General features: G+C 51.9%; 1 protein-coding gene across 6 annotated transcripts in view; it reads right to left on the bottom strand.

Moving 5' to 3' along the window:
- BANP (BTG3 associated nuclear protein) overlaps positions 1 to 25,533 on the bottom strand; it is a 112,348-nt gene that overhangs the window by 67,709 nt on the left and 19,106 nt on the right. For 5 of the 6 annotated variants that reach the window (XM_058707379.1, XM_058707378.1, XM_058707377.1 and 2 more), the window contains 3 exons: positions 17,194 to 17,332; positions 12,194 to 12,285; positions 10,612 to 10,811 (listed from right to left, as the gene is read on the bottom strand). In XM_058707379.1, the coding sequence (XP_058563362.1) occupies positions 10,612 to 10,811; positions 12,194 to 12,285; positions 17,194 to 17,263 (362 nt within the window). In that variant the 5' untranslated portion in view covers positions 17,264 to 17,332. Of the gene's footprint in view, positions 1 to 10,611; positions 10,812 to 12,193; positions 12,286 to 17,193; positions 17,333 to 17,736; positions 18,396 to 25,533 lie in introns of those variants that run through there. The other variant, XM_058707380.1, reaches the window with a different exon arrangement.

Raw genomic sequence — 25,533 nt, 5'->3', positions numbered from 1 at the left:
GCAGGGGGGCAGCCTCCCTCCCTACCCGAGAATTTTAGTGCACTGGGCTTAACCCAAGAGAATGCCTCTACGTTTGCTTCCTTGCAGAATGGGGTGCCCTGGGGAAGTCAGGTTTGTATGAACCGGTTTCCAGCTCCTAATCACCAAGGAAAACGTTCACAAGCACTGACTGCACTCGCTCCAGGAAGTAAGAAACCAACGGCGAACAAGTCTGATCAATCGATGGCAACACACCCACGGACATTCACTGCTGGGGGGACACAGACACCCATCACCAAACGACTGCAGGACAGAGAAGAACGTCCACGACGAGGTTCTCTGCCTACATCGTGCTCCACGCAGGCAGGTGCTGAGAGCACGACCATCCTAGAAGAAACTGACTTATACGCCCAAAGGAAATCCTCTGAATACTCCTTCCCCTAGGAAGTCCTGACGCTCAGTGAGTGACAGCCAGGCTCCGGGCACGGGAGAGACGCCCCGACCTCAGGGTGTCCCGTTCTGTGTCCCGTGCTAAGCTTCGAGGGTGAGGCAAGACCGCCCCTTCACGCAACGCCGCCCCTCCCCGTGCAAGGCCGGCAGCTCAGGTGTGGCTTCTCTTCACACAGTAACGTTCAGCTTTGTGCTCTGTGGCCGAGGGAGGAGGGACCTGCCAGAACATCAAAAAATGTTGGCCACGTCCCCGCCTCCCTCGCACCCACAGAAGAGTCTCGCAGGGCCACATTCCTCTGCCGGGCCGGTGGTCCTTCTGCCTTTCAAAGTAACTACTCATACAGTTCAGCTGGGGAAATCGGAGATACTCATCGTCTCATTTTTGAGAATTATCTCAAAGACTCTCAACAAAGCAAGCTAGCAAAAATCTCGAGTGATTCCACGTTCCACTCGCAAGAAAACAGGTACAGGTTCTCCAACTCCACAGACACGTGCTCCCTCAGCACGCACCCTCCCACGGGCGCTCAGAGGCGTGCTCCTGCACGGCACACGGGAACCGGGGTCGTAATAAAGTGAACGGTGTGTGAAGTGTACTTACACACACCCAGCTGTCTAAACCGTCCAGCGGCCAGCCTCAGACTTCAGTGACAGCAAACCCGGTGGGAGCAGAAGCAGGGGCACAGCCCTTAGTTAAAACGGTAAAACCAGACACCCCGAGGTCCTCACGTCCCAGAGCAGCAGGGGGGCTCGTGGCCACCACGGGCCCCCGCGCCGGGTGCACGGGGTGGTCCTATCTCGGGGAGCCACCAGGCAGCCAAGCCACATTCCCTTCAGAGCAAGCACGGCCCTGGGACCAGTGCTCACGGATGAGATGTAAACAGGAGAGGGGCCAGCATTTTTAGGAACAGAACGTGCCAACCTGCAACAGTCAGCCCACGAATCCGGAGGATTCTTTACCGCAGTTCAAGTCACCCAACCGACGTACGAAGCGTTCGACCCTCACTGAAATTTGTTTCGCGGGGTTAGTTCTGTTCTTTACAGGCTCAAGATTAAAAAGTCATAAAAACCAGGATCCAAAAAAGTATCCTTAGGGATAAGAACAAATGAGCATTAAAAATTGCTTCCCAATATCTAACGAAATGAACAAGTTCCTGGGGCGCCTGGGCGGCTCAGTCGGCTGGGCGTCCGACTTCGGCTCGGGTCATGATCTCACGGTCCGTGAGTTCGAGCCCCGCGTCGGGCTCTGTGCCGACAGCCTCGGAGCCTGGAGCCTGCTACGGATTCTGTGTCTCCCTCTTTCTCTGCTCCTCCCCTGCTCATGCTCTGTCTCTGTCTCAAAAATAAATAAAAACATTAAAAAAAACAAAAAAAACCCGAACAAGTTCCAGTGTGAAAACCACACCCCCAAATAAGCAGCTGCCACAGAGAAACAGGGATAACCTAATGCAGCAAACGTCGACCACGAGCTGCTTCAGAGGAGGGCTGGTTCTAAGCCCGCCTCCAGAAGCCACACTTGCACCGTAACGGAGCCCTCTGACTGCAAGCCGTCAGTCCCAAACCAGAAGGGCACGTTGGTTGGGAACGCAGATCCTTTCTTCTTCCCAAGGAGCTACAGGAAAATGGCTACCAGACAAGAACTGCTAGGAGGAAAAGCCGGACAACAGGAGGGACCCCCAGGGGGAGCAGGGGGACACAGAGCCGCGGGTGACACCGCAGCGGTGAGATTCCGGATGCTCAGATCCTGTCTCTGCCGCCACTTTCCAGTACAGGAGACGGCTGACTGGAGGACTGGTGTGCGGAGCACGCAAGACGAGGCTGGAGCGCCTTGTGGTGCCAGAGAGGAAGGAAGTGCTCAAAACAAACCAAAACGACTAGCGGGGAGGGAGTGTCCAAGGACACAGAAGCCACCGCAGAGCAGTCTCACCCACAGAAGCTGGAACATTTGAGCAGCAAAACAAAGGAGTACTAGATTCCAACCCAGAGCGTAAAACAAATACCCGTGAGTCCACACTGATATAAACGAGTGACAATCAAACGGGGAGGAAGAGATAAACCTCCTGCGCAGTACGGTAACCACATACCCAAGAGGTGCGGCAGAACTTCCCACTCTTTCATTTGGGGCGCCTGGGGAGCATCCGACTTCGGCTCAGGTCACGATCTCGCGGTCCACGGGTTCGAGCCCCGCGTCGGGCTCTGTGCGGACGGCTCGGAGCCTGGAGCCTGCTTCCGATCCTGCGTCTCCCTCTCTCTCTGCCCCTCCCCCGCTCGGGCGCGGTCTCTCAAAAATGAATAAATGTTAAAAAAAAAAAAAAAAACCAAAAACTAGAAATTAAAAAAAAAAAAAAAAAAAGAACTCCACACTATGTGGAGCTGAGCTCAGTGATGTCCAGTGATGTGCTTCCCAAGAGCACAGGGGGCAGAGAAGGGGGGCAGTTGGAACTTGACAGGGGAGGAATCTCACCAACGCAACCTCAGCCCAGTGATCCACGGCCACACCGGCAGACAGAAGTCACGGAGCTAGCACGCAGCCCGGAGAAGGTGTGATGGGAATGGCACTTCGCCTCTGGGGTCTGCCTCTCAGACTTCGGCAGCCCCAGGCTCATCAGGAGAAAAGCAACAGACAAATCCCAAGTGAGGGACAATCTACAAAACACCTGCCCGATACTCCTCAAAAAATTATAAAAACCAGCTCTGTGAGATTATCACACACCAAAGGAGCCCAAGAAGACACAGCAACTAAATGCGATGTGGACCTACAGACATTTGAAAGGTAATACGTGAGGGACGCCCGGGTGGCTCACTCAGTTAAGCATCCAACCTCGGCTTCTGTCGGCTCAGGTCGCGATCTCACGGCTCGTGGGTTCGAGCCCCGCGTCGCGCTCTGTGCCGACGGCTCAGAGCTCGGAGCCTGCTTCCGATTCTGTCTCCCTCTCTCTCTGCCCACCCCTAAGAGCACTGTCTCTCAAAAATGAATAAAAACGTTAAAAAAATTGTTTACATAAAAAAATAAAAAATACGCCAATACTATGAACAAGTATCATGTTAACAAATTCCAGGATTTAGACAAGAACAAAATCCCTGGGGAATACAAATTAAATAGCAGTGACTCAAAAAGTTCCATGTTTATCAAAGTTCTGTATTTATTAAAGAAACTGAATTCATAATTCACTGGCAAACTGGATCAAATATTTAAGGAAGAAATAAAACTAACCATCCAGAAACATTATCAGAAAACAGACAAGAGAAGGCTTCCCCAACCATTTTTTTAAGTTTTCTTATGTTTGTTTATTTTTCAAAGAGCCAGAGGATGAGCAGGGGAGGGGCGGAGAGGGAGAGGGAGACACAGAATCCGAAGCAGGCTCCAGGCTCCGAGCCGGCAGCACAGAGCTCAATGCGGGGTTCGAACTCATGAACCGTGAGATCGTGACCCGAGCCAAGTCAGACACTTAACCAACTGAGCACCCAGGCAGCCCTCCCAGATAAATTTTTGAGACTAGCATCATCCTAGTAACAAAGACAGGTCAAGAAAGAAAACTATCGACTAGCATACCCCATGAAAACAGAGGCAAAAACCTTTAACCACACGTTAGCAAGTCGGTCCAAAAATACATAAAAAGGGTAACATGCTATGACCATCAGGTTTATTATGACAGAAATGCAAGGCCGGTTTAGCGTTTGAAATCAATCAGTATAACTCACTGCAACAACAGAATCAAAAAGAAAAACCACGTAATCATCTCAAGAAGATACAGAAAGAGCACGTGAACATTCAATTCAATGCCTGCTCACAGTAAAAACTCTCACGAAATCAGGAATAGAACTTCATCAACCTGATAAAGAGTGTCTGCAAAAGACTTACAGGCAACACCACACTTAATGGTGGAAGACTGGATGCTTTCACTCAGAGATCAGAAATGAAGTAAAAGTACAAAAAGAAAAAAACTTACACGCTGAAATGAGAGATCCTATCCATGGAGCAGACAGGATGCCTGGGTGGCTCAGTCGGGTAAGCACCCCACTCTTGATTTTGGCTCAGGTCATCATCTCAGGGTTCTTGAGTTCGAGCCCTGCTTTGGCCTCTGCGCTGAGTGTGGAGCCCACTTGGGATTCTCTGTCTCCCTCTCTCTGGCCCTCTCCCCCCACACTCTCTCTCAAAAAAAAGAAATGCTAGAGAAATTTGATGACAAGTAAAACTCTCTTTAGGTATATAAAAAACATCTATGACCACAAATACTTCCCTTTACCTTAAGTCCTACAGCAGAGCTACTAAAACAAAGTGAATTTAGAAACGATGCAGGATCAAGGTGAGTACAGAAGGCACGGCACCCTTCACGACGGCATCTGAAAGTATGGCGTCCTTGGAGAAAACTTTAACAAGACGCGAGTAAGAGCTATGCACTGAAAACTAGGAGGCTGCTGAGAATTTAAAGACCAGCGTAAGGGGAGACGTGCACCGTGTTCGTGGTCCAAAGACTCCATGGCGTCGAGAGGGCAGTTCTCTCCAAACTGACCTCCAGATCCCAGACTCTGAGCTTCGCGCTATTCCACCGCCAGAGAAGCAGTCCAGATTAGCAGACGTGCGCGATCTGTTAAAATGCTCGGCGCTGCTTATCAGACGGTATCCGAGTCACCACATGAGGTTAATCATTCCGCCGGTTGTATGTGTGTAAACCGTGAGTTTTCCTTGGCTGGTACTCGGCCCTGACACGCACAGGGTACCCTCGTTAGGTCACTAAACGTGCGCGGCTGTACAAAGGAGCGTAGACCAGTCGGCAAGAGAGATCGTACGTCTACAAAGTTAAGTGGAAACATCGAAAAACCGGAAACTTGGTAAGGAAAGAACGAAAACCAGGTCCATCACGGCTAAAACCAAACCTTTCCTCATAATTCAAACAGCCCTATCTGGAGTCTCTCACGTCCCAAAGCCCACGAAATGCTACGGTCCTGACTGAAGAGCTCGATGACCCAGAGCGGAAATGCTCTGAACACGGATGACCCCTCACCAGGACTGCAAGTGTCCCGAGAGCCCCCAGGAGGGGACCTCTCTCTACCCAGAAGCCACGAAGGCTCAAAAAATAGCCTTTCCACAAACATCCACCAACACTTAACACAAAAGGCCCTCGGGGAAACAAAACAGACTCAGCAGCCAGCATGGTAGAGGGAATTGAAATAATTTCTTGATCAATAATCAGCTTAGAGGAAAGGAAAGAAAATCATTTTCTTCCCTCAGGTGTCCCAGAGGACCGATCTCTCTGAAGGAAAAGATTATCTCGAAAAGAAATCACTTGTATGTCTGAGTATTACAAAGAGGCCCCTGATTTACTCCGATTGTTTTAAAATTGTAGATGTAGAAGTACGCTAAAGTTTTAAAAGCACACAAAAAAACTTTTCAAGCTTAAAAAATGAAAATCTGGGGGCGCCTGGGTGGCTCAGTCGGTTAAGCGGCCGACTTCGGCTCAGGTCATGATCTCGCGGTCCGTGAGTTCGAGCCCCGCGTCGGGCTCTGGGCTGACAGCTCGGAGCCTGGAGCCTGTTTCGGATCCTGTGTCTCCCTCTCTCTGACCCTCCCCCGTTCATGCTCTGTCTCTCTCTGTCTCAAAAATAAATAAACGTTAAAAAAAAAAATTATACAAAAAAAAAAAATGAAAATCTGTTGTACGGCAATTACATCTCAATAAAAAACCATCTGTGCATAAAAAATAAAAACATCTTGCTTTTAAAAATAAGAGACAAGCATTTTTTTTAAATTAGTCAACGTGTGTAGTAACGTGTCCTGTTAACAGAAACCAACCCGGAGCACGAGGGTTTGAGCTGCTGTCTGACTCATCACACAGGCTGGCCCCGCAGGGCACCGGGGACAAGCGGGAATTCTCCCACTCCAGGTAGGCACCGTGCGGGCACCGTCCTGCCAGCTTTCTGGCGGTCATCAGCTAGGGCAGCAGCCGCAGCTCAGCAATGTCCTACTCACTGTGCTTTCTCCAAACGGCACGGTGTGTAGCTTCAATGAAGTGCAAAAGAGGAATTTCTACGCTGATCTGTATGAACGTCCTTATCCATACACCTGACCCCTGCAGCCCACATTCTAAAAATTTTTTTTAAACGCTTATTCGCTTTTTGAGAGACAGAGACAGAGTGTGAGCAGGGCAGGGGGCAGGGAGAGAGGGAGACACAGAATCGGAAGCAGGCTCCGGGCCCTGAGCTGTCAGCACAAAGCCCGACGCGGGGCTCGAACGCACAAACTGTGAGATCATGACCTGAGCTGAAGTCAGACGCTTAACCGCTTAACTGACTAAGCCACCCAGGTGCCCCTGCAGTCCACATTCTAAAACGGAGGCCCTTCTGAAATGCGCAGAGGGCCTGCCGCAGCTCCTCAAGGAGCACGTCAGCAGTCGGCCACTTCCGACGTCGACGCCAACGTGAGAGGAGCTTTAGAGGTAAAGCCTCAAGTCGCTACACCTAGAACCACAATTAAGCAAAATCCAAATTTACGGTGCACTTCCAAGAAAGAAAAGCACCTACCTGCAGCAACTCGAGTGTTCTTTTCCCCAAGAAGAACACCGTCATTGGATGAAACCTATCCAAATACCCTCACCAACAGGTTTATTACAACGGTTAAGCTTGAGCATCAAAGAAAAAGGTTTTCTCTCATTTCTTTTTCTTGGACTCATTTAAAGAATCTCATTCAAGCGCACAATCTGCAAATCTGGATCCTAAGTCGCCACCTGGAGCCGGCAGCGCGCTGCTGCCTTCTGCCCCCCGAGGAGTAAAGAGAACAAGTAACTCTCAGAGCTAAGAGCACGGTCTCGAGAAAGAACCAGCGGACGAGCGGGCGCATCTCAGAATGCAGACACCGACTTAGCTGCGCGCCGCGGCTTCGGGCTGGCTCTGGGCCTCAGGCAGCCTCTCCAAATGGAAGGGCGAGCGGGGTTTCAGACGACGGCTTCTCACCCACCACCCGATTCCTCGTTAACTGAAAAGACCTTTTAAGGGGCCCCCATCTGTCGGGTTCAATTACACTCGGACTTCCCCACGAATCATCCACAACATGGGCCTAAAAAACCTTAAATTAAAAGCATATGATTTACATCTAAAGTAATCCAGAACTTAAATGCTTCTAACTTATATTTTAAATATCTGAGGCCCAAAATAAATAACTGGTAAAAGTACTCTGTTACTCAGAATGTTAATCAATTTTTAATTTATGTTGGAGACTTTCCCTTTTCTACGTCCCACTCACTACTCGCATTTCATACGCACAATTCTCAATTACTTACGGTTTACAAATTTGTAACCTTCTAACTAAAATGTACACTTTTTCCTCTGATCTACTGTAATTAAATTCTTCTCCCTTACTTCTCCCCAAAATTTCCTGTCAGCAGCTTTCAACTGTTGTCTTAATTCTTTAAAAATCATTCATATACATATGACTTAAGGCCACGCTTAGGAGAAAGCAGAAAAAGGACTGTTCCTTTCTTACTCTTACACCAGTTTCTACACGTAACTGTTTTACGAAAAACATTCACAAACCCTGTGTCGAGACACAGTAAGTGCGCTCTCTGGCGGGTTGATTTTATGTTACCGGTACGATTACTCAAAGCCAGAAAACCTACCTGATTTGGTTTAGCCAGATCATATATCTGACTCGGTATCAGAAAGCTTTCCTTTTAAATTACCGCTTGTCAATACACACACAGAAAACCACAGCAGCTTTACCTCCTGTCTTGGGGCAGAGGGAAGCACGGTGGGATCTCCACCCAGGGAGGCTGCCCATGGTGTCTCCCTGCCAGCCCCGCGATGGAGAAAACGCTGAAGAAAGCTGGAGAAGCTGGTGGCTCCCTGCCGCCCGGAAGTGCCTTCATCCAAGTGAGCCCCTCCGCCTTCGGACAACCCAAAGCCCAACAGGACACGGCACACCGGCCTGCAGGCCCAAATCCAAAGGAAGCGGTGCCACCCTGTCTCCCAGCCCCCACCCCCCAGCTTCATGGTTAGGACCGCAGGAGACGGAAACGGAGCCCGTAAAGGCAGGCCCAGGTCACCTCCGTCTTGTCTTGTTTTTGAAGACGAGGAAACTGGAAACGGACAATTAATACCAGCACGTGACTTGACCCAGGTCACCGCGCGGCTTCAGACCAGGGCAGCCCGTGGCACGCAGAGGCCTGTTCTCCCAGTAACACACCCTGCTCCGGACACGAAACAAATCCCAAAACAAGCGGCTCGCAGGTCCAAACCGCAGCTGCGACAGCACCCTTCAGACCCGGAACTCACCCGCCTGCCCCTGACGGAACCGTCACAAGGCATCAGCTGTGGAATCTGAACGGGCAGACTTCGTCGACACTTTCCCTGACTCGTCAAGATTACCTCTTCCAAACACAGGTAAGGAAGTCACACATGAAGGAGGACCACCCTCGGCACGGGCCGGCTGCTTGCTCACGAGTCATTCTCTTCTCGTGCCCGGGAGCAGCAGTTCCCCCTGGAACTGCTGGGGGCAGGGTCTGAAATCCAGTGGGGCGTACTGGGTCATCACACTCACGAGACACCGCTGGCACTTTGCGGGTATGGCCAAGGAGGTTAAGACGTCCTTCGGCGTGTGAGACACACTCATCTAACAAAACATCTTCCTGCACAAACTTCCAATATCCCCGACACTCAAGGAAAATCAGGATTCTAACAGCTCTCTGAGCCTAGCATCTGACTCTATTCTAAGCTCCAACACAAAATGTTCTCGGGTAATTTTAACGTAACAAACTTTCCAGGAATTCGACTATCGTTCGAGTCTAGAAAAAATTCCATTTTGCTTTATTTGAAGGTTCATCAGGAACGGCTCGTCATCTTGCAGGATTCCATCACCAACTAGTATTTGAGTTCCCAGTGTGTGTGGACTCACGCCACAGCCCTCCCCACCACCAGGACTCCGTATACGACGTCTGGGCACCTGGCCTGCTCACTGCCCCCTCGTGCATCTCACCTAACCGTTCACTCGTGGAAATACGTGTTATCGTATTATACCCCGCCGGCCTTTAATTTCTCCTTATGCTGCAATTAAGACATTTTACTGGTTTTTCCAATATAAATGTTTTCTTCACATCACATTTTGGGATAAGAGGGTATCACAAAAAAACTGCTCTGAAAACAGGCACCGGTTCTGCCAGGGTGGAGCCCCACGGCCTACAGAGAAGAGGGTCCACGAGCGTCTGCTGGAGGAAACCCACGCGGGATCTGGTAGGACACCTGCAAACACAGGGCAAAAGCCTGTCTCCGAGCAACACCACGGATGAGCCCACCTTCCCTAGGGACAGAGATCAGGCGTGGGCCACGTGGCATTCCAGACACACGAGGCACTGGCAATCACACCCACACAGCAGCCGTCCCAGACAAACTGGGACAAGTGGCCATCTTGAAAGTGAAGCGTGTTCGTGAGCACTCCCAAACCAAACCAGGAACCCCCGGTCAACCCCACCTGCCCCTTATCGCTGCTCCCACCCCCAGGGCACGTGGGCAGGGCAGAACCCAGCAGACACTGGCAGCAAGGCGACAACAAGAGAGCCCTTAGCAAAAACGCTTCAAGTTCTCATCACCTACAAGGACAAATTCTACCGCCACCACAAGTGTGACTTTCTTTGGAGCCCCCGTGGGAAGAGATGAGACGCCAAGGCTGATGGAAACTGATGCCCAGAGCCTGAGCTTTAGGTCACGCCAGGAACACCAGCATCTAACTGGACACCCTGGACAGAGACACAAACAGGCCACAGACGGGGAGACATCTTTCCAGTCTAGGTGAATTCTTTATGAAGTTTCAACTCACACGGTAGAAAACTACCATAGGCACCACTAGGTTAGACCATGAGTGTTTTTAGAAGACACAGTAACTACCGATAGGAAGGAAAGTGCAGGATGCTCCAGGAACACTTACAAGCACTAGCATCTGAGAACCAGCCACACGGGACACAGTAAAGGGAAGAAAGGTACACCTTCCAAGATCTGGTGGGCTGGCTGCAGAGGACACGCAACAGGCTGGTTCGTGCCCGGGAGGCGACTCAGAGGCACTCAGGCTGCACGTCACGCGTGTGCTTTCCTCTCTCTACACCCGGGGCCAGGGAACCGAGGAGGGGACGCCGGGCGTGGGCACAACTCCCGCCACCGGGCCAGGCGGGCCAGCGAGGGGGACCCGCGCTCTGCTCTTACCATCGCACTTTGTTGCACGTCTGGGTCGCGCCGAGCGGGGAGCCGGCCACCATGGGGACTTGGATGGGGCTGTGCTGCTTGTTCGTGACCAGGTCCAGCTTCTCCTCTAACGACTTACAAGTGGCCTCCAGGGCTTGCAGCTTGGCCTCGATGCTATCCAACCGTAAGCAGATTGTCTGGTTAATGGAGTACAGGAATGACTGCAAGCGGAAAAGAGAAGACCCTCAGAAGGGACGCCGAGAACCGTAAGCAGCCACGTCCCCGGATGCCGACTCCGGTCCCATCTGTTCGGGGAGAACCACCCCGCAGCGCCTCCGTGGGGGCCCCCTTCCCCAGGGCGTGCTTTCCGGGGCCGTCCCCGTGCGCCCAGGGTCCCAGCTCTGCAACAGCGCACACGCGGTCTTCGGGACGCTGCCCTGCTGGCCTGTGTCGCCCACCGGGCAAGCGGCACACAGCAAGCCGACGGCCTGCGGGTGCCGGCCGGACGCTTCCGAACGGCAAGCCCGCCACCCAGTGGCCGGCACGCGGCCTGCGCGTGCAGGGCTGCGGGCTCAAGTCCCACCCGCCTCCCTGGGCCATGGAGCTTCCCTCAAATTCACTTCCCGCCAGTGGCGCTCCTGGTGGGGGGGGGGGTGGGGGGGGTGGGAGCTCGCCCGCAACCAGTGCACTGCCTGCTGCGGGGGGGGGGGGGGCGGCTCGAGAAACCACCGCCGGACAGAACAGGAAGCGGTGTCCATCTCTTCTCCCTCCGTTCCTGACTTTGACTTGGGAGAGTAACAGACACCTGCAAAAGACGGGCGCGGAACCAGGAGACGGGGACCCGGGACCAGGCTACGGGGACAGACCAGGGCGGGCACAGGGCTGTGGGAACAAGAGACCCGGGCGGGCACGGGGCTGAGGGGACCGGGGGGACCAAGAATGGGGGCGAGGCGGGCTCTAATGGGGAGGGGCAGACATCCTCAGTCCCTGCGCAGCCGAGCTCGTCTTCTCAAGGACCTAGGCGCTTCTGAAACGGCCTGCGCGGGGAGGCGGGGAGCGAGGGGAGCCACGTGATGAACACAGTCCACACGCGTCCACGCAACCCGCTTCGTGGAGCGGTCACTGTGCCGGCACACCTCCTCACCAGAGCGGCCCCTGGCAGGGAAGGCCCACCTGCACCCCCTCCGAGGACACTCCCGCGGGGACCGGGTGTGAGGACAGCACGTGAGGGCAGCGGAAGGACCGTGAGCGAACAGCACCGGACAGCTGGGAGGGGGCAGCGCGCGAGGGCAGCGTGAGAACGGCGCGTGACGGCAGCACGTAACAAGAGGGCGGGGCAGCGCGTGACGGCAGCACGTGATCACAGGGAGCGGGCGGCGCGTGTCACTCGCGCTGAGTCCCCGCACGCAGCCGCGGCCCTGCGGGGCCCACGGTGCCACAGCGGCACAGGTGGGGCCCGGCGTGGGGTGGGGACGGCGTGGCGGGGCGCGGCGGGGCGCGGAGCGGACACGGAGCGGCGAGGGGGCACGCACTCCACGCGGCAGGCGCGCCCCCAGCAGGCGGGGCAGGTGGAGGAGGGACCGGGGAGGCGCCGCACTCTCACCTTGATGGAGGGGTCCTGGCAGTTGATCTCCAGGCGCTGGCGCTTCAGGGCCGGCTCGTCGTCGTCGGTCACCACATGGTTCTCCAGGACCACTGAAAACCAACGGCGGGGACAGAACACACACTTGAACGTGAACGGCCGGACGGGGCCGCGTCGATACTAAGCGAGTAAGCAGTCGGGCCGCCTTTCCAGTAATGGAGAAATAACGCGACCCCTTTCTCATTGTACTTGTTTCGTGTAAACTTAAAACTTTCAAACAGAAAACAGGAGCTCCCCTTAATCTCAAAAAAAAAAAAGTGCAACACCAGACAAAGGAGTTCCCCGATAGGCCACCAACTTGACCTAACACCAAAACGACAGACTTCCCACTTAGCGCTTGCTCCGTTGAGCTGCCCTGTTGGAACGTCAGCAGGAGAAAACCCAAGTAACACACATTTCTCTCCAGCGTCCAAGTCCTGTCTGTTGGCCACCGCACTGGAAAACCAAAACCGCTCTCATACTCCCCTCCCGTAGGTGTTTACTCCTCAAAACCGTCTCAGCCCCGGCGCGCGGGGAGACCGCCTCAGCTCTCCCTGCACTAGCCACCCGCCCTGTCCGCACCTGCCAACTCCCCCTCCCAGCTCCTCCGCACTCTGGGCCGGCCCGGGTGTGCTCCCCACCGCCTTCCTATCGTCCAGCATCCACCGCAAAAACAACAGTAAAGGTAACACAAAATCCCACACCAAAACTGCCACAATCACATCGTCCCTGCAAACGCGCTTCTCTCCACCCCTGCTCCTCGGCCCCAGACCTAGTCAATCTGTAAGCGGGACACACCCACAAACGTAGACAGAATTTTAGATTCGATGTTTGTTTTCCACATGATACGGGGAGGGCTTTTCCATTTTGCCCCAGTATTTCCTCCTCCTCGTCTTGCCAAAGTCACCAACCTTCACCGCCTAGTATATTTCCCCTCCCCCGTCCTGCGTGGTCACACGTGGACACAAACATGGTCCACAGAGTGGGGGTGCCACAGGCTTACCAACAGATCCGTCTGCATTTTTCCTCTCCACTTAGCAACGGAACGTGGACAACCCTCCTGGTTAGTGGCTTCAATTACTTTTTAAGGGCAATATCAGAAATATTACCAGTGCGTGAGGATACACAGGTGCGTGTGTAGAACGCTGTACGTATACACGCACACACCAAGACAGGTTACCACGGCACTTGTGGGAATAAACCACAGCACGCAAACACTTTGGGGTATCATCTGTCCGCCTTTCAAATGCACCCCACGTTCTAGATGGACTCGCCGCGACAGGCATCATCGTCTGCCTTGCTCAGACGGTGCTGTCTAACCACATCCCTGCTCCTCCCCCAAGCATCCCAGAACCACCCACCACCCAGCCATCTCTACTCAGGGAAATCCATCCACCTTCCCTGCAGCCCCGTGCAGATGCCGGAACTCACACCAGCTCATGCTGTGATACCAGCATGGCACGGCGTCTACCCCCCGGGCAGGCGCCTCCCCGCCCTTTACCCACAGAGCTATGCACAGATGCGGGCAAAGCGCATCCTGCTGGCATGTGATTCCTCACCTGCTAAGGGACAGCTGGGGCAAGCACGGGGAAAGCCAGGTGCCCTGCCCCCACCTCAAAGCATTGACACTTTGACAGCTTGTACAGACTAAGGTTCCAAATAAGATCTCGAGGGGCGCCTGGGTGGCTCAGTGGGTTAAGCCTCCAACTTCGGCTCAGGTCACGATCTCACGGTCCGTGAGTTCGAGCCCCGCGTCGGGCTCTGGGCTGATGGCTCGGAGCCTGGAGCCTGCTTCCGATTCTGTGTCTCCCTCTCTCTCTGTCCCTCCCCCGTTCATGCTCTGTCTCTCTCTGTCTCAAAATACAAATAAACGTTAAAAAAAAAAAAATTTTTTTAAACAAAAAAAACAAAAAAAAAACCAAATAAGATCTCGATTTTTTTTTCAAGTGTCAATGCCTTTAAGCCCATACCTACTAGATGACTCATCTCCAAACTCCAACACTTGGAGACGCTGAATAGTCCTATGGCTCAAACGTGAACCTTTCATGGGTCCAAGGCAAGAGCTGTAAACTGATTTCCTAGAGGTAAATTATCCAGAGCTGTACCTTGCAGACCCTTAGAGCCAAGGTCAACAATAACAGAAAGCATCTTGCTTACCAAAGGGCTTTGCATCATGCACCGTGGATCCTGTGGAGGGAATGCCTCAGCCACCTCCACAGAAATGGGTGAGAATGGATTCTCATTCAATTAAGTAAAAATAGGAAAAATCCATGCCTACGAGTGTTTGTGGTTAGCAAAACACGCGTTCTCAAAACCCGAGTCTATTTACTCCCACTGGTGGGTGAAAACTGGTAGGTGAATTGTATCAGGACTGGAAGACAGATCCTGGCAACCGTTATTCTAATCCTTTTAATTTGCTGAACAGAAAGCAAGTCCAGTGAGGTTAAGTGACTTGTCCAGGGCCACACGGCTAGTTCCTGTAACTACAGAAGAGTCCGTGCCCCACAGCAGCGTCAAGTACCTCAAGGCTTTAAGCAAAGGGGCAGACGCGTAAAAGGCAGCGCACCCGCGGCAGATGACAGAGGTGAGCATGCCAGGATCCTAGCAGTGACCTTCTATGGCCGTGGGGCTGCAAGTTTACTTTCCTTCGTCCTTTGCTACATTTGCACACCTTGCTTGCGCTGCCTTTTAGAATTCTGCTCGCAGTACTTTTGGATAGAAGAACTCCGTGTTCATTACAGCCGTGACTAACAACTGGAAGGGCAGGCCTAAAGAAGGCTGCAATCTCGGTCCATGCCAGACGGGCATAGTGAGCGTAGCCATGGCCGGGAGCGGGGGGGGGGGGGGGGGGGGGGGGGGGGGGAGGCGGCAGGGAGGGGACATGAAAAGTAGAGGAACCTAAACGTCTTTGTTTTCATACATGCCAATAAGCAGTTCTTCTGCTAGGATTTACGTCTACTCGCCGAACTACTTGTAAATTTCACAAAGTTCGTATTTTATGGATGAGGGAAAAAAAATCATCTCAGTCTTAAGCCCACTCTAGAGGCAAACACATATATGCAGCATGGTATTTGCTGGGTGTGTGCAAGTCCTTTTGGACCAGAGATTGGAAGCTTTCTGTCTACTAAGGCCTCAGAGAGCCCCGTACACAATGATCTCAAGAAACAGTAAACTACAGTTCCCAGTTATTTAAGGAACAGAGACGGGATAAAACCAAGCTTAGACATGGTTTCTCTGAGCCTTCTCTGAACTATAATCTACAGAGAAACAATTTATTTAGGAAGGAAACTCTCTGGAACTTTAACAGTTCTAAAAAGGTTTAAAAGTTATGTAATAGGAACATTTTTCTTTGGTAACATTGCAATGTGTTTTCTAAAGAAACTGTCATTCACCTACCAAAATATGAAGACATTTTTAAAAGTGTTCTACAGTGATAGTGCTTCTGTTTTTCTTAGCTCAGTGGCATCTAAGGTGTGGTGCTAATGAGGCCAAGGTTCCAAGTTCTAGCTCTAAACAAACAGACTAACTCTCACAGACAAAACTGTGGTCACACAGCCGCACTCACAGACCGTAACTTTGTTCAGTGACCTGCCAGGCTCTTGATCTCGCCAGCCGACAGGTGACAGTGGTTCTTACAAACAAATCAGAAGCAAAATAAGAGGAAAAGCACAGCATCCCTCAAAGGAGGACCTCGATTTCTTTGTGACTGCTCACGTGATTCTAAAATCATTTATACTACTCTCTCCCTTCCAGAGCAGAGCTAAGTTCCAAATGAAGTTTTCTCAATTAACATATCAAACAGATCACAAAAGACAGACGTCTTCCTACTTCTTATGAGATTTCTGAAAATTCTCTTTTCTGCGGGGGGAAAAAAAAGTCAGCCTTTCAATTCTATTATTCCAAAAAGAATAACCAGGCAACTAAAACACTCAGTGATTGTATCGTATGCACTTCTCATTTCAAACTTAAAAAAAAAAAAAAAAAAAAAAGAGGAGGAGGAATTTACTAAGAAATCTTCTAAAACAAACGTGTACACAAAGCTTTTCATAGATGAAATTCCTAAAATGTAGGGTTTCTTTTATACACAGTCTCTCAAGACAAATATTTAAAGTTTCAAAGTAGATGTGTCCTTTTAACATCGTGAAGAAAAATTACCAGCCTTAAACAAAAATACAGGAAAAAAGTCATTCTCACACACAGTCAATGACAGAATAACTGAATAAAACATTATTGCGAGGGGCGCCTGGGTGGCTCAGTCGTGAAGCGTCTGACTGGCTGAGGCCACGATCTCCCGGTTTGCTTATGAGGTCAAGCCCGTGGCGGGCTCTGTGCTGACAGCTCAGATCCTGGAGCCTGCTCGGGATCCTGTCTCCCTCTCGCTCTGACCACCCCCAACTCTCTCAAAAATAAACGTTAAAGAGAAAAACCCCACTATTGGAAATGTGATTATTAATCGTGCAAATAAACCAGTTGAGTGTTTAAAAAAAATTATTAAAAAAAAAAAGTGAAAACTTTTCCGGGAAATCTGTTAGTGTCATATCAAAGGTTTGAAGATACACAGCAGTTCTACTTCTGGGAACGTACCCTACAAACATATCTGCGAAGATACACAAGCAAGGGTCCTAACTACCAGGGTGTGGTACAGACAAGGTCAGTGGCATCTACAGGGAAGAGGCCCATCGGTCGGGGCACACGCGAAGCTGACCTGTGCGCTCCCGCAAAGCATGGTTTCCAAGGCGCACTACAGTCAGGGGGGAAGCTGTGGAACCCCAAGGGTCACAGGACCGCCGTGGGCAGGGGAGGAAGGTGGCTTCCCCCTGGGATGGACGGCCACGGGGCCGACGTTCCGGCTCCCCATGGTTAGCGCGTGCATCGCCTTTGCTCCTGCTTTACTTTTCAAAGGAAAGAAAACTTCTGGAAGTGCTTCTGGACTTCTGAAGGACAGAGAGAATAAGAATGTGAGCTGCCCCACAGCTCCCTACCTGGGTGACCAGGACTCAGGTCTTCCACGGCAATCTGCACCACATCCGCCAGATCCTGTTCTGACATCATCCAGAGCGAGAGGAGGGTGGCCGGCGAGTGGGCAGGAGTCAGACTCGCGCAGGACTGCGTCTCTGCCACCTACAGAAGCGAGAGAGACAGGGACAGGGAGATCACACGGTGACCTGTGACGTGAGGCTGACCGCCAGCCTCGTGGCTCCCAGATCACATCCGGTGCCGTGCTGTTTGATACAGGCCACTCCTCGCTTCAAACCACCAAAAGGTAGTGCTCTCGGAGAAGCGAGCGGCAGTTCAGAAACCCTGCTCATCCTCACCGCCAGACCGGCCCTGCCCCACAGCCTCCCGCTTCCCGCTTCCTCGGTCCACTCCGCACACCAGCCTCCCCTGCTCGGCCTCCCGTGACGGCCTGAGCACTGACCGTGCCGTCCGCCAGCCCGGAGTCTCAGCGGCCCCCGCCCGGCCGGCCCATCCTGCCACACACACCGCACCGCCCGGTACCACGCTGCCCTGCCTCCCGCTTTTACCTGAACGGGCCCTTCTACCCAGGGCTGTTGCTCCCATACTCCGTTTCTGCGGCTCGAGGCACCATTCCGCTAAGCGCCTCTGCTTTGCTTTCCTTTGGCTTCCAGAGCAGACCCAAACCACGGCACCGCCCTGCTACCATGGCCTGGGAGCACCATCGTCCGTTCCCCCAAGCGCCCTCACGGGCAGGGGTTTGAACGGTCATCCCTGAGCCAAAAACCATGTCTGGAACAGTCAGTTACTTTCTTCTTGCTCCTGAAACACTCTGATTAGGCCAAGAGAGACCTTATCTTCCAAAACAAAAATGAGGCCATGTCGTGTCAGATATGGTCTATCAACACACGGATCTAAACATACTACGTAAAAATGGGACATCCTGGAGGACTCAGGAATCAACGTCACCGTGATATTTTATCTTACACGTTTTGTTTTAATTATTTGTGGTAAATGTTTATAAAATAAATCATGTATTGATCTCTCCCCAACTAGACTATGCCCTCAACTCTACAGCTGTGTTCCTTTTGGCACTAAGTGCTCCCAGCCCCCAGTCAACACTCCCGTGGGGCAGGAGGAGTCAAAAAGTTTTCAGATCACCCGCTTTCAGCTACGGGTCTAGCGACAACTCCTGTTAACGAATAAGTTCCAAGAGGCATAAAGTTCTAAATTCTCACATCCTGTGAATAGAGTGGGTCCTCTTCCCCTTCTTCCAGATTTAAATTCTACATAATTTCTTAGAGAAAACAATTGTAAAAAGGAGAAACCAATCTCCTGCCTTAAATCTCCCTTTTCTTTTTTCTTTTGGTGAGTGCAGGGGGTAGGGACAGTATGGGGGTGGGGACGGGCAGAGCAGGGAGAGAGAGAGAGGGAGAGAGAGAATCCCAAGCAGGCTCCAAGCTGAGTGCAGAGCCTGATTCGGGGCTTGATCTCACGAGCCACGAGATCATGACCTGAGCAGAAGTCAAGAGTCAGATGCTTCACCAATTGAGCCGCCCACACGCCCCTTAAATCTTCCTTTGTGGAGTATGTGCAACATTTCTATGTAAATGCATGATCAAATGTAGAACCGGTAAAATTGCAAAGGTGCTTCTATTCCCAGTTGATACGCCTGACTCAACAGTGAACGAGGTGTCTGTGCACCAAAGGAGAAACTGATGACAAGCGCCAGGGAGGGAAAAAGAGGCCTCAAGGTACTGTGACAGAACCCTTTAAGAGTCCAACTATGAAAAGACAGCAGTGACGAAGATTTTTCATCTTTCCCTGTCCCGCCATAAAAACACATGAGCAAGTAGGATAGCAAAACCAAAATCCAGGCCCATGTCTATAACAAGATTCAGTGATGAGGTATGCCTAATGAACCCCAAAATACCAGCAAGTGGGGACAAATCACTGACAGCTACAGGATCGCCGTGGTGGGAGCAGGTACAAAGCAGGAAGCAGAGAGAAGCAATGGGACAGGGTGACAACAGCAGCTGAAACCAGGCGGTGAGCACAGTCCAATGGCGGAAGCCACAAAGGGCTTTGCGGGAGCATCTAGAAGGCCTAGACAGTCTGGGCCCCATGAACTTTCCAGGCTAATTACCCAAAGCTCCCTTCTAGGCTAAATACCCTAGAGAGAAACAACTGGAAATAGAATACCAAATGTACAGGACAGAGAAAATAGAGACTGAGAGAAATGGAAGTCTGGTTGAAGATGAGAGAGAAAGGTGTACCCGGCTGGCTAAATCAGTGGTATGTGCTCTGAGTAGTGAGTTCGAGCCCCATGTTGGGTACAGAGCTAACTTAAAAAAAAAGAAAGTGGGAGAAAAAAAACAGAGCCAGGAGAGCTCAGAAAATGAGTTACTGCGTCTTTTAAAACTTTCTAACATCAGTAGAATGTAGAGCCTAGAACACGGAAATTAAGAGATAACTATTCTAAATCCTGCCTCCCTTCTAAATATCCAGGCAAATTAATTCCACATGAAAATGAACAACAGAAAATACTGAAGTCCAATCTCATGCAAAGATTATAGGTTTTAAAGGAGACTAAAGGAGCACTTGGGTGGCTCGGTCAGTTAAGCGATCAACTTCAGCTCAGGTCACGATCTCACGGTTCGTGGGTTCAGGCCCCGCGTCAGGCTCCGTGCTGACAGCTCGGAGCCTGGAACCTGCTTCGGATTCTGTGTCTCCCTCTCTCTCTGCCCCTCTCCCACTCACACTCTGTGTGTCTCTCTCAAAAATAAACATTAAAAAAATTTTTTTAATAAAAAAATAGAAAAAGAGACTAAGGAGGAAAATAATAGCACTACAGACCATGAAAGCGTGCGTAAAGCCATGTCCTTGAAAGAGATGAAACCCAACCCTAGTATTCCAAAACAAGCTGAACTACACAGAGGGAGCGGGTTATCGTTAGCCGTTAAGCCAGCATTACAGATGTGCAGAAGTGAGGGGACAGGACGCAGGAGGGAAGTGAGAAGGCACCCAGGAGCACATAAACACGGTAAACTGTGCTTTAAGAAAAATGAAATGAGAAAAAGGGGGCAAATTGAAAGAATGAGAACGAAATGAAGGAAGAGTTCAAGAATGAGGAGCACAGATGACGGGCAGAGAAGGCCCCATGGACGTGGAGAGCAAGGCTCTAATGACGAAAACCAAAGCAAAGTCCAAGGAAACAGAGCACTCAAAAGTGTAAATCAAGAAAACTCTTCAGAAGGGGGAAAGTTAAAAACTACTTATGAAAAAGACACACCACAAACCTCGGTGCGGGAGCGGGGCAACAAATCAATCCCAAGACACATGCTAATAAAAATTAAAAAAAAAAAATTCCTTTACACATCCAGGCAAAAAGAACAGGTGACTTAGAATGGGCAAAAAACGGATGATTAAATACAACAGAAAGAAGTAGATTAACATGTCTAAGATACCCGAAGAAAGAAATGTGAGCCAAGAATTTTATATCCAGACAGAATGACTTTCAAGTGTGAAGGCAGCAAACATTTATCACCCTCTAGCTCTCAGAGAAGGGCGTTCCCATCAACCCTTCCTGAAAAAGCTGCTAGAAAACAAAGCTCAGAAAACTCAAGTCACTTGAGGAGACAACACGCACACTGGTTGGGGGTGAGCACTGTGCATTTACAAGCAGAACTAAGACTAAGTGAAGAATAAAGGAGAGAGTACCGTCCACAATGGCTACACGCTCTGTGACACACATACAACTGTTCACAATGGGGAAAAACATTGGGAGAACATACACAGAAAAAGGCCGACGATCTCCCATGACCACGTTGAGTGGGAGCACTGGCGTTCCCTTCTGAGAACGTTCGTGTGCGGATGAGTACTTCTGGGACAGTCCAGGTCGATCACTCTTCACGTCCTTGAGAATCAGGACAAGCAGACCTGTGCCAAGATCTACGTACCCAAAAACCCAAAACAAAACAGCACAACCAAGGCGTGGTTCTTAGAGGCAAAAGGGTGGACGCGGCCTACACGTACACCAACAGGGAGTTAAAACAGGGCCCACGAGGCCACACGACGGGACGCCAAGTGGCTGTGTGAAGGAGCCAGGCAGGTGTCTCCCAGAAACCACGCCCAAGATACAGAGTTATATGAATATAAGCGGGCCAGAAGGTGTATAGCATGCTTTTTTTTAAAAAGAAATATGCTGAATACGCACAGACTATTTGCACAGACGATTCCTGGGACATAAGAGGGAGAGAAAATTATTTTTCCCTTTTCACTCTCTTATAACATTTGCATTTTTATCCTGCGCATGTGTCACCTTCTCAGAAATAAAACTGGTCAGCTAAACACATGGGCGTAAACTGCTGGGGAAATCCTCAATTCCAGCGTCCATCCCAGAGCGCGCTGCCTGGGCACCGGAGCGCGTGTCCCTCCCTGGGAGCGGGGGTCGCACGCACGGCAACCGCTCCGAGGAGGAGCCACGGCCAACCCGGTGGACCCAGGAGGGCCCGTCAGGCCTGACGCGGGGTAGAGAACAGATGTCTGCTGACTCCGTGTCCTCCAAAGATGACCCCTAAGTACAGACTCACTGGCAGTCAGTCTGAAGATCAGGGCTACTCGGGCCATAAACTTGGTCGTCTTCTGTCCAAATTAAGAGCCCAAGCAAAGATTATTAAAGGGTACAGTGAGCTGTTTCCTGAAGGCAGTGGTCCTCGGGGACAAAATACCACCCAATCAACCTTTGACCTGGTGGATTTAAAATGTTTTGGGGTCACAGATTGCTTTCAAAATGTAAAACAAAACAAAACAAAACAAAACAAAACAAAAAAACTGTAGACCCTTTTCCAGGAAAAAAGCACGACAGACAAAATTCTGCCAAGTTTCAGAGCTTCACAAACAACACCAGGAAGGGCTGCCTATCTCAGCCGCCCTTCTCCCCTGCTCAGTGGAGGAACCCGAATTTACTGGGCCACGCGGCCGCCAGACCGCTCCCCCCACCAGCCGCTCCTGCAGCCTAGTGACCAGGCCTGGCCGAGGGGGTGTACGTGCAGACGCGGGGGCAGCTGCCACGACACCTCGTTGAGGACACCTGGCGTGTGGCCACAGCCATCCTGTTTTCCTGCTGCTGGACCAGAGGGATGAGGACGGGACAGAAGGAACCAGAACGGCGGAGCAAAGGACAAGACGGACGCTGCCACATGTCCCTGGACTGCCGGCCTCAGACTTCCTTATCAGAAAGGAAAATAACCAACCACCTGCTCTGAAACAGCGTATTCTGGGATCTGTAATGCGCAGCCAGGCTTGACCTAAGTGTTGCGCACCGAAGCCGTTCGCGACGGCCCTGGGCTCAGAGGCTCCAGGTTAAACTAGCTGTCTCATAGAGGGCTAATGGAAAGTTTTCAAACGCCCAGTTCAAGCTTTTTCCTGGCCTCTAACAGTTCCGCGAGCAGCTGAGGAAAATACTCCAAACTCTCCATAAAATCCTGCATCCCAACGTCTTCCAAATGAGGACACCACACGTTATCCAAGTTGTTTACTCAAAATGGTTCTGTTGCCAGGACAGAGTCACTTAAAATTCTGCTAACAGGGAAGGTTTGAATAGAAAACACTAGGGCAAGAAGCCCAAGAAAACTGGAACAGAGCGATACATGCGGTTGCCATTTTGGCAAATTAAATTTACCATTTCTCAGAAGTCCTGGAGACAGTCCAGTCTTCATATAATGGAGCAGACGAATGTACAGCAACGTCTCTGATGGCAACGACTAGTGAGAACCTTAGCAAGCCCGTGAAGACGGCGTCTTCCCTGGGGCACAGGAAGGAGAACCCGCCGACCACGATCAACGACCTAAGCTCCTGAACTTCGGGGAACGAGAAAAGAAGTGACGGCAGGCCGTCCGTCCCGTCAACCGCTGCACTTGTTAACGGGAATGACGCTGCTTCAATCGCACGGACCAAAATGGAAAGATCCCCAGAACACAACACCAACGGAAAGGAACGTAAGAGGAAAATCGCCCGACAGCATGTATACGATCCCAGTTCGGCTTTCTAACAAGTGCGCGCGCGCGTGCGTGTGTGGTCACATGTCTGTGTGTGTAATGCACACGAGAGGCCTGGAGTGATCACGGTGGACCTGCTGGTACCCGTGAGGGAGGGAGGCTGTAGATGACACGGGCTCCCTTCATCCTCTGTCCTTCCCGAGGGCGGAGCCTTCTGTAGGCACATTATGACGATCACCGTGAAATGCGTTCTCTACAACCGAACAGTACGTGGCCAAGGCCCACGGCGTCAAATCCCGACAGACACGAGGGAGCCGCCTCAGCCTGCAGGGAAGCGGCATCGGGGACGGTCCTCGCCATCCTTTCTCCTCTCCCTTCCACGTCCCGGCCCCTCCTCGCCTGGGCTCGGCGGGCCACCTCGCCACCTCCCCCAGGGCTTCCCTGTGGCTCCGTGGGCACCCCCCCCCCCACTCCTGCCCCCACACACGCCGTGCCCTCCTCACAGCCCCTCAACGACAGCTCTGGGCTCACTCCCAGAGCTACTCCCCAACCCCCCCGTCTCTGCTGCTCTGCTCCCCTCCAGAGCACAGCCCCCCAAGTTGCTGCCTAGACTTGCTGTCTTCATCCCCTCTAGAACCCAGACCAGCGGTCCCCTCTCCCCCCACCCCCCCCCACCTCCCCCCAGCCAACCGCCCAGTTGGGTCCCGTGCTCCTCGCCCGCAGCACCTGCACGGGCTCTGTCCCGCCTCCTCCACGCGCCTCCTGGCCTTCCCTTCCCTCTGTGGAGGCCGGCGTCAGAGGGAGTGCCCGGCTGGGGGCAAGGCCTTTCTCCGTCCTTCTGGAACACCATCTGCGTGCTGGTGGCGCGGGCTCACCCTTCAGCTCAGGCCTCTCAGGTGAACTCCAGGCCCACGAAGCAAACAGCCTCCCGACACCACCCCTGGGAGTCCAGTCTCGATTTCGACGTGCCCAAACCGCGCTAGACCCCCGCCCCACAACCGCCCTGCTCCCCCCAGACCTTCCCTGCCAAAACCTCCAGCCCCCGGTTCTCGTCCCTCTTAGAGCCACTCTGTGGGCAAGGGCCTGGCTTCCTGCGCGCTGGCCTCGTCACCTCACGTCTGGATTTGTGTGCTGGCCTCTGCGTGGGTCTCCCCGCTCCGCCTTTGCCCCGTAACCGTTCCCGATACCTAGCGAAAAAGCTACTTGGACCGCGTGAGAACGCATGGCAAACTATGCCCCTCACCTGTTCAAAGCCCACCAAAGCCTTCCTGCCAACTCAAGTGCTTGCTGGAGTGCCAGCCAGCACCCTCCGGGGCCCGTCAGGCTCTCCCCACTGCTGCTTACGGGTCCCTGTCCAAGGTGGCCTCCCCACTCAGCAGGCGCCCGTTCAGCTCAGGGCCCCGGCACTCCAACACCTGCCCGCCCCTACCCAACGCCATCTTCCCAGAGACACTGAATTACACCCACTCAAGACCCACCCCCAGCACCCGCCTCCCTGCTCCCCTCTCCTGCTTCCGTGCAAAGCACTGATGGTCCACCTCACCACGTGTGCTAAATACTTACTTCGTCTAACACCTGTCTCCCCTACCGGAAGATGAGCCCCACTGGGGCAGGAAGTTCCATCACTCTGTCCCCTGCCTAGCGGAGGCTGCACACTGGAACGCTACGAGCCCACTGTGGGGTTACGTGCCAACGCACAGCTGGAAAGGTCAGCATTTCCACTAAAAAACCACGGAGTAAGCTCTCCAAAGTACTGCCTTTGTGTCTTGATTTCACTAAGGACTCAGTAGGAAGAGCCTACAATTATCGATCTTGTGGTCATGAGTTCAAGCCCCACGGTGCGTGTACAGATTGCTAAAACAAGAAATAAACTTCAAAAAATAAAAGAAAATCAAAAAGGACTAGACCACAATGGAGTCACGAGTCTGTTTAGTTTACGACGGCCAACTTCATACGAATGGCGCGCTCAGTCGTTAACAACGAAAGTATGACAAGCCGCTCGTCACTTGTCAACAGCGGACACGAGCAGCCGTTCCATCAGCTGAAATGCAGAACTGCGCATTTATTTTTAATTTTGCTAACTTTTAAATATTTCGGATCCCCATAAAATAAAACCACAAGGCCATTAAAACAGGCGTAAGAGACAAACTACTGTATTTGAGCACACACACAACTTTGCTTTAGCAGTAACAGCTAAAAAATAAAATGCTACAGGCGATCGGCTCTCGTTATGTGAAAAAACACAGCAAGAAAAAACCACCAAATAAAGCCTCCCTGTGTTGACACAAGGACCTTCCCAGTCACTGCGGGAACAACACGTGAGTTGTCTCACTAGGGATGTCACACGTACAGGATTTATTTTCTCAT

The sequence above is a fragment of the Neofelis nebulosa genome, chromosome 17 (assembly GCF_028018385.1).
Source record: "Neofelis nebulosa isolate mNeoNeb1 chromosome 17, mNeoNeb1.pri, whole genome shotgun sequence".
In the NCBI taxonomy this organism is placed as follows: domain Eukaryota; kingdom Metazoa; phylum Chordata; class Mammalia; order Carnivora; family Felidae; genus Neofelis; species Neofelis nebulosa.
This window is presented reverse-complemented; position numbering and strand designations above follow the sequence as displayed.